The sequence below is a fragment of the Accipiter gentilis genome, chromosome 5 (genome assembly GCF_929443795.1).
Source record: "Accipiter gentilis chromosome 5, bAccGen1.1, whole genome shotgun sequence".
Taxonomy (NCBI): domain Eukaryota; kingdom Metazoa; phylum Chordata; class Aves; order Accipitriformes; family Accipitridae; genus Astur; species Astur gentilis.
In genome coordinates this window covers 18,206,181-18,224,096 of record NC_064884.1, presented here as the reverse complement: position 1 = coordinate 18,224,096, position 17,916 = coordinate 18,206,181, and the positions used below count along the sequence as shown (strand labels likewise).

The 17,916-nt window shown below is 36.4% G+C and overlaps 1 protein-coding gene across 3 annotated transcripts in view; it reads right to left on the bottom strand.

Annotated features, from left to right (window-relative positions):
- Nucleotides 1-17,916, bottom strand: part of PPP3R1 (protein phosphatase 3 regulatory subunit B, alpha) — a 42,008-nt gene that overhangs the window by 13,818 nt on the left and 10,274 nt on the right. Inside the window, exons 1-4 of one of the 3 annotated variants that reach the window (XM_049800166.1) lie at nucleotides 9,271-12,951; nucleotides 6,484-8,190; nucleotides 6,353-6,379; nucleotides 4,134-4,173 (exon numbers count right to left, since the gene is read on the bottom strand). In XM_049800166.1, the coding sequence (XP_049656123.1) occupies nucleotides 4,134-4,146 (13 nt within the window). In that variant the 5' untranslated portion in view covers nucleotides 4,147-4,173; nucleotides 6,353-6,379; nucleotides 6,484-8,190; nucleotides 9,271-12,951. Of the gene's footprint in view, nucleotides 1-4,133; nucleotides 4,174-6,352; nucleotides 6,380-6,483; nucleotides 8,191-9,270; nucleotides 12,952-17,916 lie in introns of those variants that run through there. The other 2 variants (XM_049800167.1, XM_049800165.1) reach the window with 2 other exon arrangements.

Below are 17,916 nucleotides of genomic sequence, written 5' to 3'. Positions count from 1 at the left end.
ACATCTAAAAATATGATGAACTGGGTTAAAATACAAGAACTCCACTCTTCCAAGAACCCACATGCAAATGCTCTGTGAAACTGCCATTTTAGTACAGTAGCTTTATCTGTCAACTGGACACTAGTATGTTGATACATATTACTAAATACCACACTCCCTTCCCCACAGTAACAGAGGATGATCCATAAGTTTTAAAACAATTGTCAGTTTCAAGCTGTTACTCACATAACTGATGCTCAGAGAGTATTGTAAAAAGCATTCAAGTGGCAACTCAAAAAGCTTCATTAAAAGCCAATTTCTAGAGTGCAATGTGCTCTACATTGAAAAAAGTAATTTCAGAAAATTTGTTTTAATGATACTTTTTCTAGTCAAAGTAAAGGTGCACGATTAGTTTGCTATTAATATGACAGTCAGAAGTAAAGAGTGCCTTAAAAATACATATCTCTTTGAAATCCACTACATTCAGTGATAGTTTTAAGAGGATAATTGCTTATGTATTCAGAAGCACTGTACATCCATTGATGCAGAGTAGACAATACTTACACAGGCATTTGCAAAGTGTACAAACCTTAGAAAAGCTGTACATGTCTCAGCAAAGAGGTGCTGGGCACTTCTGAAATCTAAGCGTTTATCTAAATGTTTAAACCTGTATTTAAGAGGCTGGCTTTTCAGATACTCTTAAAATACTGGCTCAAAGTTATAACTAACAAAAAACAGACCAGAGTGTGGTCACAGAGAGCCTAGTTCCCACATATTTTTCTAATATGAGATTATTATAAACAAGAATATTGCTAAGGCATTAGAAGAAAAAGATTTTTGTAAATAAAACATGTTCTGAAATTTGTTTTAAATATTTCCAGGTTAAAAAAAAATATTTTTCCCCTATAAGAATGGATTGCAGAGACCTCAAAGACAGACAGACCTTCAGCAAAAGCTCTCACCTCTATCTACAGTCTTGTCTGATTCACGAATATAATGTTTCAGAGTAGCAACCAAGACAGCCATTTCAGTCTTGGAGATCAGATTTCAAAAAGATGACGCCCTTGAGAACACATTCAACCACTTGTCTTGTATATGCTTACACACAGCTGGCCTAATCCTTTTCATGACTTCAGATATGTCAGTTACAATCTCCTAAATTAGAAAACAAATACTAGTCTCCTTATCCTAAAAACAAAACATACTATAAAATATTGTTTATACTATAAAATACTATAATATAAACTACTTTCTACTATAAAATATTGTTTACTATACTATAAAATAGTTTTCTTCACAACTTTTTGCTACAATAGAATTTTCTTATGGACAATTTGACATAGCTCGGCTAACATCAATTTTTCAGCATGTAAAACAGCACTAGATTTTCAGTAATTTCTCAGACACAGCACAGCTGAAAAACAAAACCATACTGTTTTAAGGAATACAAAAATACTAATCCACCCATGAAAAGAACTAATGTTCTAAAATGAAGGGTAAAAAGAATATTAATGGTGTGCATCCTCTGCATAGCATCCTGAATTTGCTTCCTGTAACTGCCAACTTCGAAACAAAATTCTTATAAAAACCAGACACCAAAATAGTGACTGCAGTGCCAGGCAGAGATTACGACCCAGTGCCACCATGCAGACAGCATAAATACATTATTGCTAACTGCCAGTCTCGCAGAAGTCTAAACATTCAAAATCCTTACCAAACCATCTTCAAAAACAGTCTGGTCTTGCCTCAAAAAGCTTTTTTTCCTGTCAGTAACAACTACTTGGAAGCAGCATGAACATTTAACATTTGAAGAACAAGGTGAATACCTACTTAGTGGACTTATTCACAGACGTGCTACTGTACATATCTGTGCCCACTCCCAAAACCCTGCTCCTTCAGGATATTTAGGCATGCATAATCTTTAAGCACAGTACAATCATTCCAGCGATTAGGCAAAATAAAGCAAAGGGAAGCAAGTAATAACTACATCTCCCCTAGTGCATGTAGTTATGATGCCCTGAGAAGCAGCTGACTTTCTACTGTGAGAAGGGCCAAAGCAGAAAGAGCTTTAATCATGCGAAACCTCAGATTTACATGATGATACCCTCAACAGACAGTTTAACCACAGAATATAATGCGGAAATCTTCTCTTTCTCTGCAAGAAAAGGGGGCAAACAAGCTCAAGTAATAAATCTTTAGGTTGGCAGTTGCTACCAATGAATATAGCTTGTCCTAGAATCAAAAGTTAAGGATGGCAACATACTGCTTACAACTCTGCCAGAGGCATATCTAGTTAAAAAAAAAAACAAACCCAAATATTCAGAAGCCAGTTCGTCCCTAAGCAAAAACTGACCAATGAAGCAGTAACCTAAGATTGATATACATGATTCAGGAAAAGACTACTGAAGTCTTCATCAAATATGAAACTTTCACCCACATATCCATATTTAACAAAATATACACTGAGAACACAACACAGCAATGCAGTGCTGTGACTAAGATCCTCAAGTGTTTACAAACTAATGACTCAATTTATAATTCATGTGGACATGTGTACTAGGCATAGAAGACTTGCAAATTACTAGCTGAAGCCTCATTTCTCTGAAAAACATATTTAGAGAAAGATTCCGCCATGATTATTTATTTCATATTACTGTTTGACTTATGAGAGCTGGAGTTCAGTTATGGCTAGCATTGTGAAAGCAATCTAGGAGACAGTTCCTATCTTGAAGAAGTTATTATCCTGTTTAAAAACAAGATCTGATTCACTGAAGATGAGGAATTTTATCAAGCAGTCCATACATACATACACAGGTCTACACATGATTTAGTGCTGAAGAAAAACATTCAAGGAAAAAAGCAGTTAAAAATAAGTATGCTTAGCAGAACACCACAGGCACATTTCACAAGACAACCCTTTCTTTGGTCAGCTTTAGGCAAGAAATACTTTGTTATTTTTACAGGGTAGACTAACCCCATGAGACAGAGCAATGAGTTTTATGCTTATGGGGCCAAAAGTGAGTAGCAGTGTCGTGGTTTAACCCCAGCTAGCAACTGAGCACCACACAGCTGCTCACTCCCCCCATGGTGGGATGGAGAAAGAATTGGAAGGGTAAAAGTGAGAAAACTTGTGGGTTGAGATAAAGACAGTTCAATAGGTAAAGCAAAAGCCCTGTGCACAAGCAAAGCAAAACAAGGAATTCATTCACTACTTCCCAACAACAGGCAGGTGTTCAGCCATCTCCAGGAAAGCAGGGCTCCACCATGCATAATGGTTACTTGGGAAGACAAATGCCATCACTCCAAACGTCATTCCCCCGCCCGCCCCCTTCCTCCTTCTCCCAGCTTTATATACTGAGCATGACATCATATGGTATAGAATACCTCTTTGGTCAGTTGGGCTCAGCTGTCCCAGCTGTGTCCCCTCCCAACTTCTTGTGCACCCCCAGCCTACTCACTGGTGGGATGGGGTGAGAAGCAGAAAAGGCCTTGGCTCTGTGTAAGCACTGCTCAGCAACAGCAAAAACATCCCTGAATTATCAACACTGTTTCCAGCACAAATCCAAAACACAGCCCCATACCAGCTACTACAAAGAAAATTAACTCCATCCCAGCCAAAACCAGCACAAACACCAAGTGGCTTCTCACCTAAAGGCCTGGCTGCAAGCATGCACAGAAAAAAATGCTCTTTCAGCCTCAAACTCTCTTTCCTCTCAGGGTGGAAAGACAGCTCAGGCAATATATTTGACTCCTAACACAGCACATGCTGCACCACAAGCTGTTCCAGATCTCTGAGGAACTGGCACTGGGACTGATGGAAAAGCCCCACCAGTTGAACTACCAATTATAAAGCTTCACTGTACATACATTGAAACTACTAGAAGTTTTTTTCGTATTCTGATGGAAAACATAAAAAAATCTTCATAATTTTTTTTTTAAAGATGGACTGATTTTTTTATTTTACAGTCTAACAGCAAAAGCTGTATTATTTCCAAAGGTAATCTTTCACCTTTCAATTTTACTCTTTTGGTTAGTATATAAACTGCATAACGTTTAAGCAGTAATTTCATACATAAAAGTTGTACCTATGGATCTCCAAATAAGATTAACCTCCCTAACAATATAATGTAGCAATTAAAAAAAAAACAACTTACAGTGGGAGCACATTTCCAAAGGGTAGCTTGCCTCATTTCCCTGAAACACAAAAAAAGAACAATGTTGCAATTATTCCCAAGTTAGCTTAGAGGAACTACTTTCAGTTTCAGCACTGTAAAGATCTCTGGCCACTCACATTGCATGGTTATTTAAATATAAATATATATATATTTTAAACACAACAACCATGGACAGTGTTATATATGGATACGTCTATGTTACCAGACATACAAAGAAATATAAAACTATTGAGAGGTTTCCTCCAATGAGAATTCCCATGAAAGTATCAGCAGTCCACACAATAACACTAAGAACTTCAATCTCATATTCTGAACTTGAAAAAACAAACTCACTACCCATATTGTACAAATACTACTTTTCAAGTTAAAATATTTAATTTCAAAACTTCACATAATCTTCTTTACCATTTTATTTTATACACAGAAACAGACACGTCCTTATGAATTACCATGACAAACCTTACTCAATTAGCATAAGAAAATCATAGCATATTTTCTCACCTGAGCCACCTGCCCACTCCCCCCAAAAAGGATTCACACAGGAAGAATGATGAAAAAAATGGTTTACATGGCCAGAAATTCAGATGTAACAGTTTTACATTTAAATATTTTTGTAATGTACTACATTAATAAGTTCCTGGTTTGTAGTTAATAGAAAGTTAAAATAAGATTTTAAAACCTTGCTGCACTACACCACAGTCATAGCAAGAAAAATTAAAACTTTGAAGGTATAGTCACTTTGAATTTGCACATACTTAAATCTGCAACTACTGCAACATGAACGCCAAAAGACACTAACATTAAAAGTTGGTATTTTTTTCCCAAATGCCTCACTTTGAGCCAGAGAAGATCACAATACACACATGCTTAATATTTTTTTCAGAATCAGTCAGCTAAGAAGTGACCAGATAACTGAAGAGATTCATAACCAAACATCTTCAAAAAAATTACTAAGGGAATGTTTTATACAAGAAAACAAAACATATTTAAGATTAGTCCAAGTCATTATATTCAGCAGCGATTCCCTTATGGTGTGGAGTGTAAGGGGTTCCATAGCTGAGCACTTGCACAGAAAGACTCCTCAAAATTATACCAAACTGAACAGAAACACAGAGATTACTTGACAGAAAAGAAAAAAAAAAACAACTACATTTAGCCTGGAAGCATGCAACTGCATTTCCTAATAAGGACAGAAAGGGGCAGAACAACTATCTCATGAATCTAAACATGCTTGAGAGGAGATATGTTGTTGGGGGGTGGGGGGGATTGCTTTTTTTTTTTTTAACCTCCAGAACACATTCACTTTGCTTATCTCCCACAATCCACAAACTCTCTTGCTTCTTCAAAAAAGTTAATACACTTGCTTTACAGGTAGAGCAGAAAAAGATACAGCCTTAACGTCTTCCTCAATGCCTACTTATGACAAGATAAACTAGCAGAACAGAAACGTAGATTAGGAGTGTCATGTCAGGTCCCTAAAACCTCAAACAGCTTGACTGAGATATTCTACAAGAGAAACTTATTCCACTGTGGCAGGGAATCCAGGAGAACGGTCCCACATGGAAAAACTTGGATGGAACCCCACCAGTCTTAGAAAAAACAGTGAAGACCAAAACAGCTAGTAAAAGCCTAGTGTATGTATATAAAAGGGTAGGGGATTTAAAATGGGGGAAAGCAGAATTTTGAAACAAGAAGAAACAGGAACCAGGGGATCCAGCTAGGCTGCTCAAGACACGAGGTCATGAAGAGGCAAGAAAAACACCAGACTGGAAGGCTGCAAATTAAAGGAGAAAGTTGAATTAAAACCAGTGCACTTACGCACATGCACACACAAATATACAATCATAACTACATCAGATAACTGTTCTAGGCACTAACAGCCTTGTTCAGGTACTGGGAGAAAGTTAATTTCTAGTACAGGCTACTGAAATCAATCTGCCTGAAGAAGCATAAAACGCTTCTGAAAATCAAGCAGGAAAAAATAAAAACAGGAATAACTTTTTTCAGTCCACGAACTAAGTGTAATATTTATAAGGAGTCTTAATATGCATCTAGATGCACATGCTAAGCTATAACGAAGTTATCTACATGAAGTAGCCTAAAAAAATATTTGGAGAGCAGAGAAAAAAGTGAATAAACTTCGACTTAGTTTCTCTGTGAAACAGTTACTGCTAAAAAGAAGTGTTAAAAATACTTACCTATCCAGGACTGGAAAACTTAGATATCTACAAGAAATTAGAAAAATCTAGTAAGTGACAATGTACAAATTACATGATTATTCCCTATTTGCTACATAGTATTTAAATAAGGTATTTTAAAAATTAGTTACCTGCTACTGATGTGCTGAGTTTTCATCTTCACAGAAGAATCCAAAAGACTACAAAGTTTTAAAAAGATTTTAGCCACCCCCCCTTTTTTTTTTTCCGTACAAATAAACATTCAAGCTACTCATGCCAAGATTCCTGTTTGCACAGCTGTGACCTGGACAAACACAAAGGTGTTCCTCTATACCAAAGACGTGATCCTCAGAGATGAAGATTAATGACTTGGTCTTGGGGACAGGCATACTCTGAACAGCAGTACAAAAAGGTCACTTATTTGTCCCCAAATACAATCAGTCTGTGTACATGCTCTATGAGATACAATATAAGCCCTGAAACACAAGCACTAAATAGGTTGAGTATATTTTTGCTGTTTAAGAATAGGTAGGCAGTAAGACAGAAGGCCTAGAGCTAAATCCATATTAATGCGTTATGAAAAAAAGCAGGGAGGGAAGCACAGCTATGAGACTTCATAAAGTATCAAATGAGCCCTTTAAGGAAAGAGGAAAAAATATCAGGTACACATTTTCATCTGTACAGTTTTAATGCAAAGAATTACCAAAGTTTAACACCAGGACTAGGTAGCATTCTAAAGAATGCTCGAAAATATTACTTTTTGACTGGATGCACTAACAGAAAATTTCACAGTTAACTGCAGAAGATCATCATAATTATAAACCTCATTCAGCAAAATAACACTGCACTGACATATTTTTTTATTTTATAGTTTTAAGATAATGATACTCATTTATAAAGACAAAAGTCACTGTAAAATCTCCAAACAGCATGTCATTTCATTTCTGACCCACAGAAGTTGATTTATACAAATGAACATGTAGAGTAACAAGGTTCTGATACAACTTAAGATTGCCAACTTAAACTCACAATATTAGTATTTGCTGCCAGATATATATTTAGCATACCTCACATGAAGTGAGAGTATCCTCTCATATACACTCTATTAGCAGATTTAGAAACAAGCGACACTGGTTTGTTAAGAAATGAAGCTTGTACGGCATCAACGCTCCACAACAGACTTACTTGGCACCTATTCCTAGCATAAAACATGCTTTCCTCAGCTGCATCTGGGTATTACCACCATACTGCTGGAGTTCAACTCTTCTCTCTCAAGTTACACAATTAGAACAAGTGGCTGGAATACTATGGATATTTTGAATAGCCTTATCCTTTCAGAAGTCTAGAAATTTTCTTGAATGCTGTTAGATCCCTACAAGTTAATTCCTGGTTAAACAGCAGCAAAATCATGACTTATAGACAGAAATAATTACAGATCGAGGAACAGTCCAGAGACTACTAACAGAAGGCTAACCAAATTATGAATATTGCAGAAATATCAGTTTACTAGAGAAGTCAAAACATGTCACTGAAGTATTTCAGAGGTTTATATGACATGTAGTTTGTTCCTTTAAGAATAAAAGTGTTCTTTGCAATTTTATTCTCTACTAATTATTCTCCTTTTCTCCTTTCAGCAGCTGTGCCTTTTTACTGATTAAGTATAACCTTGGACTTTAGTCTTTATTTCTTCTGTAGGTTATCCATAAAAATGTGTTTCTTGATTTCTCTTTCTTTTGCAGTTACTTCAAATACTAAATAGCTCTCTCTTCTTAAGATTGGTTTTGTACATGCTCCTCCAAGGTAGGATAGTTAAGGGCAATTATCTTGAAAAGTTTCCTCTTAGTGAAAGGCAGGAAGAGCTGTGGATAGAAAATTAAAAAAAAATAAAGGAAATTTGCAATTAGCAAAATCAGCAACAGAATCTAAATTCTTAGCTGAAGTTTTCTATACAAAACAGCTTGTACACAGCAAGACATCAGACTGCAAAAGAGTTCTTCAGCATACATTAGTAGAAAACACTTCCTAGATCTGCTCAATTGTATGTTACTTTTCTGCACGATGTACATCCTTTTATAAATAGTTCAGAGACTTAAATTACAGTGTCAGCCTTCAACTAGTCTTCCAGCTTTTATAAAAGCAGAAAATGTGTTTAAATTGCAGCAAGCCATAATGTCACCTTAGGACTCATCTCGAATTTAGTCCTCAAAAGGTGGTGTGAGAGGGACCACAAATACAAATGAACTCCTGGAACAGTTTAAAAATTAGATTGTTTCAAAACTTTTTATTTGTTTACGTAGCCAGACAATGAATTAATTCAACAAGTGGCACGAGTGGTCTCCTAAGATCTGTTTAGTACATGTACAGGAATAGTTGTCCAAGATTCACTACAATTTTTGCAGCAACATAGAAAGAACTGTAATAAGCTCATCCTTGTTGGAAATGGCCTCAAAGATGCAAACTGCCTTGACACTACAGTTGGCTGCTATACCTGTACACCAAAGCTTCCCACAGAAACTGAACATTACTAATGTTTCTGTATTTGTGGTTCTTGATGCATGGGCACCTCAAGGGGTGTTGTCAACACACTATATGTTGTGCTTCCTGCATTTGCTCCTGCACCTTCTACATTACAGCACAGGAAAAACTACAGTGTGCAACTGAAACAGTTAACCAAGACATGTCAGCTGGGGGTCAGAACTAGGAATTATCAAGATAATCAACTTCAATTCTCAAATTACACAAAAAGCTGTTTTCCATCATCCACTACAACTAGAAAAGAATGGGAGTGTTAAGAAGAAAGGTGGCAGAGGCTGGCAGTCAGCATTTAAAGAGAGCTTACTCAGAAGACCCTTCTTCCTGTTCCACAAACATACAAAATGCTTCTCATTCTTTTTTCATTCTTCTCCATACCACCAAAATTAACAATTAGTGAAAATTACCTGTTGCAGAGAATTCTTCTTCCTCCTCCTCCTTCGAGCTCATTTTCCATGATGTATTGTCATTTCCATAAAGTTTAACAATGAAGAACCGCCAGCTTGGTAAAGAGAAGTTTGGGGTGGTTTGGGGTTTTGGGTTGTGTGTGGTTTTTTTGTTTGTTTGGTGGTTTTTTTTTCATGACCCTTGTTTAACAAGTTACTAGAGCTCTGGCTGTGATAGGCTGGCACTGTATTCTTCCTCAACAACCACCAGGAAACTTGGCAAACTAAAAAGGATGGTATTTGTTATTGAGGCTGCTAAAACTTTTGCATGAATAGAATATGCCACACAGACACATCCACAGTGGTTTAAATATTTGTTAAAATGAATTTCAGACAAAGCCCACATGCTTTAAGCCACTTAAATATTAGAATTTCTGAATTAACTGATGGTCAGAAAAATATGCAAGATCTCACCTGCTGTAATTTGTACATTTCATATGCAATTTACCAGAGCAATTAAAGCCTAAAAGAAGTTTACAAGAGCACATATGAAAGACACGCCCAAAGTTTCTGTAGACACCACAACAAATAAGGCTTAAAACAAGACAAACAGGAGTAAGGTTTGACTGCAAAAAAAGCAGCAATAAAAACACCTTCATCTACCCCGTTCAGAAACAGTGTGAATACACTTTGCCTTTTTTTGTTAAATCTGATTAGAAAAACACAAAACCCCCTCATCAAAAAAACTACTCAATACAGGGAAGTTGTGTCTTAGCCTGAGAGGAGCCTGTGAACCCAGGAAACCGTGATACTTATTATCTTCCAGTATATTTAACAGGAATATCTATCTGTACACTACAAAAGGAAACTTGTTAATGAGATGTCATAGATAAGATTGCTAGGTAATCTATGGCATTTGTGTTTGACTCAGAGTAATTAAGTCACCTTTCAGGCTTTGCATTGCAGCCACTGAAAGAAATCTAATTAAAATTGGGATATTAACACAGTTACAAGACTGGACTTCATTTAAGAGCTGATAATAATGCAGGCTAACTGCCAAAATTTAGAAATTAACATTTAAAACAACTTCGTGACTTTTACATTGTTTTATGCAAAGCAACTACTAAGTACTTGCTTTGCATAAAAGTAATCCAGGCACAGAGAGTGCAACTTCCCCAAATACTAGCTCCTCAGAATTAGCAGCTCTCTAGCACAAACAAGACTTCTACTCAAATACTAAGAGAATAAATCTACCTCTGAGGTTCTTATAATCATACCAACGTTGAGTCAGATATTGTGATGCAGAAGAACTAAGCAAAGCCAAGAAATTAGAGGGCATGAAATTGGAAAACATGTAGAAGTTCAAGCAACTTAAGAGCAGTGACAGTTTCACTGTTGACCCCAAATACTCAACCTAGTTTCTAAGATCATGACCCACAGAAGGAATTAAAGAAATACATAAAAATGCCTGACACCCACCTCACATTCAGCAAGTTCCAAAATTAAGTATCTTCAAGCAGTATACTGTATTACGCTTCCTAATCTTACATTATTTTTCCAGGCCATCAACAAATCCATTCACTCTTCTGTGGAGCAGCCTAATTCCTTGCACCTCTAATCCTGAAGCTAAAATAGTATGACAGCAGTTTAAGATGCAAGACTTCCAAGCTGAATCCAAGACAGACAACAATTTATTGAACCTTCACAATTACAGTTTTCACAGTCTCAGCTCTGCTTATGCCCCACTTATTTTTGTAACCAAACCTGTGGAACAGTCCGACCACATAGTTCATAGCCCTCATCCTGTCTGTCCAAAAATCCAGTATAGTACCTGAAAGTTGGCAACCATCTCATTTAATTTCTCGCATTTGGGCCATCAAATCTGTGCACTTTGTTACCCATTGGTAACATTCAGTGTTTTGTGTGAACATTCAATTGTCCACATGTGCAACAGAAGGAATTAAACAGGTTACAAACAAGCAAGGAATTCGTACAGGTTATCCATATCCAGAAAAGCAAGGGATTACAGAAAAAAAATAAGGAAAGAAAAGGCAAGGAAGAAAAACACAGAAGCAGCAATAATGGCACCAGGTAAGTAGCACAGACCACAAGTGTGACAGTAAAGGAGTTGGCCATTCAGTTGGTACTGAAGAGTTGTTCTCCCCTGCTCTTCAAGTAAAACTTCCTGTTAAAATCAGCAATTTATTATTAACAAAACTCCAACAGCTAAAATTGGATCCTATATTAAACTGAGAGAATGGCGTGGGTCATGGAAGAAACACAGAACATGGTCTTGCAATATGTCAGCAAAGAATAAACAGTATTTTTATGGAAGAGTATCCACCACTTGTTTAATTTTTTAGTCAACCAAAACCAAGGCGCATATTGCAGCAATGCATATAGTTATTTTTCTCCTGGACCTTTGAGCACAAGATAGAACTACAGAAGCAAACCATGAAATTTATGTGTTGACCTTAAATCTTAGTGTTTAGTTAGTACTTCCTATGCACTGTTAAGAGTTCCCTAGGTATACAGAGATAAAGAATGGATTCAACATCCACCAAGTTTTAGGATGCAGCCTAAATATTTTAAAAAAAAACCCACACTTGAACTTGCTTTGAAGTTACTCCAAGTGGTTTTGGGACACATTTACTTTACCAACTATGACTGTTGGTCATTGGGAAAACCCATAAAGCATGAAGGAAAAAAAGCCGCAGGAAGGCTATTTATTCTAGTACAAGAGTTTATTTAGGAACTTCTCTAAAGATTTTTAACTTCTCTGACTCAGCTACAACCCAGTACTTGAAGCTTCTCATTTTGAGGACATTTAACAAAACATATCCAATAAACAGAGAAACTGAAAACTGCCATCATCTAATTTTTGCACCTTAATGTAAAAACATATATATTTTTCAAGTCTAAGTTTGCCAAGGGATTGCTAACATGTTCTCCTCTACTTTTTATTCACATACACAAATATTATCTACATGTTGATTCTACAAGAGTTGAAAAATTGAGAAGCATTGTTTTTAATGGCCCAGATAATGTAATAACTGAAGTGTCAAATGCTTTAGAAGGTCTAATAATCTTTTCTCTTTAAAAAAAAAAAAACAAACAAACTAAAAACTAGAGAAAATGGACAAGTTTCATTTGGGATTAAAAAAAAAAATCTTAGTTATATTTAGTTAACACATTCTTGTCCAAACAATTTATGGTTTCCTTTGAGGAGACAGAAGCATTTTCCATCTTCTGGCAGCCACTATTTTCAAGAGGATACAAGAGGATACAACTATCTAACAAGATACACCTGCAACTCCTCAGCATCTCTGTTACAATTCCACCTAGCTGTTTAAGACCAGCAACATAAGCCTGCCAACATTCTCTTCCATTCCACCTTCATCTTTGGTTACAGTCTCCATTCTGGGACTACAGCATAAACTATGCTCTCCCCTATACCTGCCAATCAGCACAATCATTAGCAATTAAGTGCAAATTACCTTGAAGGTATGGTAGCTTTTTGCCCAACACTTCCAGTTAACACTTCTTGGCAGGTTTACTAGAATTCTGATAAACCACTGAACTTGTATCAGTGCTCAGTTTTTATGTATTATCTTAACTCAATGGTGAAACTACAAAGGTACAAGGGACAGGTCTTAGAGCTGGTGTTAATATTCTAACTCAACATCTCACCTGAATGCTAATCAACAGCAAACAAGGAAGGCTACAAGCATTTTGTAGTCAAAAAAGGGGACTGCGGGGCGGGGGGGGGGGGGGGGGGGGGGGGAGTACCACAGCTTGTTTTAACTTACCATTGGAAGGAGATTTCAAGTTTTAAATGTGTTATCCCCAAAGTAACCTAAATTTGTTAATCCTGCCTCTAAAGAAAACACTCTGTGACCTTCAGTACTGAAGGAACTCGAAAAAAGATTAATACCTAATTCTTCAACATGGCATTTAAATTGCAGACATCAGAGATAATGAACCAAGGCAAAGGGGATTGCCGGATTTGGGATTACAGTAGAGATCAAGTCAGGTTAAAGCTGTTCCAGCATTCTGGCATTGTTGTTCTTTGCAAGTATGCAGAATAAGTGTTGTAATTCCCTTTGCCACATTTGAAAAAGTCTTACTACAAAAACCTTATTTTGGATACATTTATTCAATCTGTTCATAACAAAAGAACCGATGATTCTTTAGAAGATTCTTCCCCCTCAGATGTACATCAGGTTCTACCACATGCCCCCTCAGGGTGCAGGAGGCAAGGAAGACTGTACTAGTCTTAGGAAAAGCCTGCAGTTTACTCCTTAGTCACTATCTAATCCAGTCATGGCTCTGCTCAAACTCTGTCAGTCATTTTAAGGGAAGCCACTTGTCCTCTGGCTGGCAGTTGGCCAGTCGCTTCTGCTATGCTTTATTTAAATCCTCCACTGTCCACGGGTCTCCTCCAAAATGAGATATTAATGGCTTAAGGCCATCACAGTCAAGTAGCTATTCTAGGATATCACAGGGAAGCCCTAAACCAATGAAGCAAGAAGCAAACCTGAAGTTAGAGACAGCTACTATTGCCAAAGTCTCTACCAGACAGGAAAAGTAAAGGAATCAAGAGTGTAATTATAAGAGGATTCAGCCTTTATCTTTAATACGCCATTTGGCTTTATTAACATTAAAGGAAGCATAGAAATAAGACGTGCATCTATTCAAATGGAATAAAACCCACTCATTTGTAAATTTAATGTTTTGAATATTAAGTGTTCAGGACTGAAAAGCAATCAGTAAAGCTTGTCCAGTTATAGCAGGGATTATGTGATTTATATTCATATACATAAATGCCATAGCTTTTCCTATCTGAACTCAGTTACAATTGCAGAGCTTTCAGCAAAAAATCTAAACTTGCGTGATCTTGAAGGTACAATAAATTACTTGGTTTAATCACTATCTATACATACAGACACACAACACTACTTACTCATCTGCAGGTAAACTAAAGGTGTCTCCAAGAAAAAAATTGTCAAATTGTCACCCAAGACAGAATGAGACATAAGGACCCAGTAGAAACACCAAAGAAAACAGTTTGCAAAACTGCTTAAGAAAGCGTGATCAAAGATGGAAAACAGTTTTACTGCATAGTCCTTTTCCTGAAATTGGAGAAAAGGAGCCATCAAGTCAGAGCATACATCAATAATGCTATTCACTAGGTATGTGTCTATCCCCACAAATCATCTTACACAAGTTGGACGTAGATATAATAAAAACCTAATGGATAACTGGTTTGCTTTAAACTTAACCTCCATTGTTGCATCTGTAATATGTGTGAATATTAAAGTTTTCTGTTCTATTTTACGATCTCCCTGCCAGAGTTTACAATATGTCAGGTAGGCAGATAATTAACAGTGCTAGAGACAAATATAATGCAGTTTTTAAACCAAGGCAAGGCAGAGTAAAGATTGTGCCACATTTGGAAAACTAACAAATAAACTTTCACTTGAAGCAGAAAAGCAAAACCTTTTATGTATGAGAAACCATAAGCTCTCATACAAAATAATCAGAGGTCTCACTGCAAAAACATGCTTAAGCACTGCAATCTGTAAATAAAACTTGAGACAAAAACAGTCACAGGAACAAAAGTGTTAACTTTATGAGCTAAGGTACAATTCCCTGTGTGGTATTAAGACAATTTCACTTTTGGCAGTTCCCAGCTACTACTCTTCAGAGGCAAAAACCCAATCTACTTATTTAATCACTACAGAACTGGCACTTCTAAAGCTTGCATCACTCTTGAAAATTCTCAGAACCCTGTAATTTTAAGTGCATAAATGAATAATGACCTCTCCAAAAGCCAATGAAAGGAGTTTCCCAGAAAGATTCTGAAGCAACTCAACCTTTAGTAGGGGAACAATAAAGTTCTGCCACCACTAAATCAAAGTAACTTCTGATGCAATTAAGAGTTCACATTAGGTAAGACACGTTGGTCCTCCATTGCTTCTGGAGGAGTCACAAAAAAATTTGCAAGATGCCAATTTATTTGTTCCACTTACGTTAACATACTGGTTTCATCTACAAAACTTCTTACTAGGTTTACCATACAAGCCTCTTCACTGAAGTTTATTCAATTCCATTAGCTAAAGAAGAGACCACAGCAGCCTTCCTAACTTTAAAGATAATTGCAATAGTTTCCCAATCAATCCACCCCATGACTGTACTGTTACACTGAAACAGACCACACTAGTGAAAATGAAAACAAGACCATGCTGTCCAGGCAAAAAATTTGTAATTCAAGTACTAAACAAGGTAGAAGACTGAGAAGACTGCAAGGCAACAGACATATCAATGACAATTTAAAAAAATAAAATACAAACCAAACCATAAATCTTCATGTATAACAAAAGTGGAGTTGAAGAGTTTTAGAGATCATTTCAAAGAAGGCAATTTTGTTTCTAAGTATATAGTGCAAAAGCTTATAATAAAACAGTATGGCAGAAAGCATAAAACATGACTGAAGGTTATAACAAGTGACTAAAGTGTCATGGGATTATAAATTAAGGGTCAACATCTTAATAACAAAGAAATTACATCAATTTACACTTAATGGGATACTAGAGAGAAACAAAAACCAAAGTGTTTCACATTGATCTTGTTCTTCAGTACACTGACAGATACACACTGGATATCGGCCACTTATGATCATCTCCAATTTAATCACTTCATTAACATGAAGGAATTTTTTCCCATCATTGGTGAATATGAACATAGAAAATCCAAGCAACTGCAAACAGTAAATTGTGTTACGGTTGTGTGAAAGAAACAACTTCAGATTTGGAAAAGTAAAGTAACATATAGAACAAAGGAAACAAAAAACTTCATTCAAAACATTAAGCATCACTGAGAACCTGGAGGGACTATGAACAAAGTCACAGTTTTCACCAGTAATTAAAACAGATTATACTTAAACTATTATTTAGCATCTTATAGCCTGTCAAATGAAGACAGACAAAACTACCCAAAAGAGTTAAAACTTTTTTACAGGTAAGATATTTAGTAGGCAATTAAAGCTTTCAGCTTCTCCCTTTCTCCACAAGAATTTGGAGATAAAACCGTTTTTGTCCAAAGTACCGTCCCTGCAAACAACGTCCAAAACTTCCACCCCAACACAAAGCAACAGAACAGTCGTCCAGCAAAATTGGGAATTAATCACTGGCTGACCTACATAGAAATAGGAATAGAAATGTTACTTTACAAAAAGATATTAACTTGACCTAAAGCCATATTGAAGTATAATTTACTATATATAGATATACTCTGAGGCTGCTTTCTATTACACCTATTTAATTCTCAGCACTTCCATAGCACTATAAAACCCAAAGAGAACTAGGGATGTTCAGCAAACAGCTCTCTAGAACAATCGCAGTACAAACTGCCACGTTAATTGGCAGTTCAATACCTACCTCCAAAATTAACAGAAACAGTCAAAAATTAGTTATATTCTCTGGAATACTTCCAGTCAAGCACTCTTCCCACTGAATTGTTGAGGGGTATGAAAGGTAGGCTTTTTTCTCTTTATTATTTCTTAAACATGCTTTAGTATGTTGCAGAAATTATTGTCACTTAAAGGTATGGTACTTGTTAACATGCTTGCAAATTTAAAAATTACTCCAAAAATAAGTTAAAAAAGCTGAAGTGTTATCAACATCTGTAGAATCAAAAACTCTACCTCTTAAAAGTATGATTTGTGACACTCCAAATACAAAATGTGAGTATAACTAAGGGTGACCCAGCCTTCTGAAGTTTCTGAACTTCCTGATTTTGCTTGTACCAAGAAGATATAACACTGAAAGTCCTAACTCTACAGGCAGGAAGAAAACCAATAATCATTAGATCAGTTTCACACTACTATTCAGCAATGCCATGAGCATTAGAGGGGCATAATAATACTTGCAGAGGGTTTTCCAAAAGCAGAAGAGGAGCTGTAGTAGTCGCAGAACCCCCACTAGAGAAAACAAACCTCCTCCCTAACTTCTCTGCACGAAACGGCTACAGGCCTGCTTGTGACTGATCAGCTATATCTCACATATGTATCAGGCTGAGGCAAACATGAAAGATGAGAACCTAGCTGGAAATGAAATGGAGCATGTTATCCTCTGACAGCAAGCAACAAGCATACAAATTAATGTAATTGTTCCCAATGTATCTGGTAAATGTCCCTCACCGCAAACTGTTCACCAACTTATGCAAGTGAAGAATGGGAGATCAGTATCAGTTGGAAATTAAGTTTAGAAGGCTTCATTTTTTCAGGGGGTTTAGACATAGCAGGTTCACTGTACTGCTGCAAGTGGTATTTGTGGAAGGGAAAGAAAATAGCAAAGATATATTGTAGAAATGAAGACAACAGATTATACTGCATCATATAACAGTATTATACTACTTAGTGTAAAAGATGATACTACGGTTGAATTAATTCCCTGTTCACAGAAGTAGGTTGGAAATACTCAAGAACAATGTGACCAGCACATCTTTCTCTTATCTTAAGTTTTTAGATTTTTAACAGTGTATTCAGTAATGAGTTAACTGCAAAGGTTAAGGCTTTGTGAACAGTTGCATTGATATTTTTTAATGGATGTGAAAAGGCCTGCAGGAAAAAGAAAGCTGATGCAGCTCTACTGTACTGCATACAAC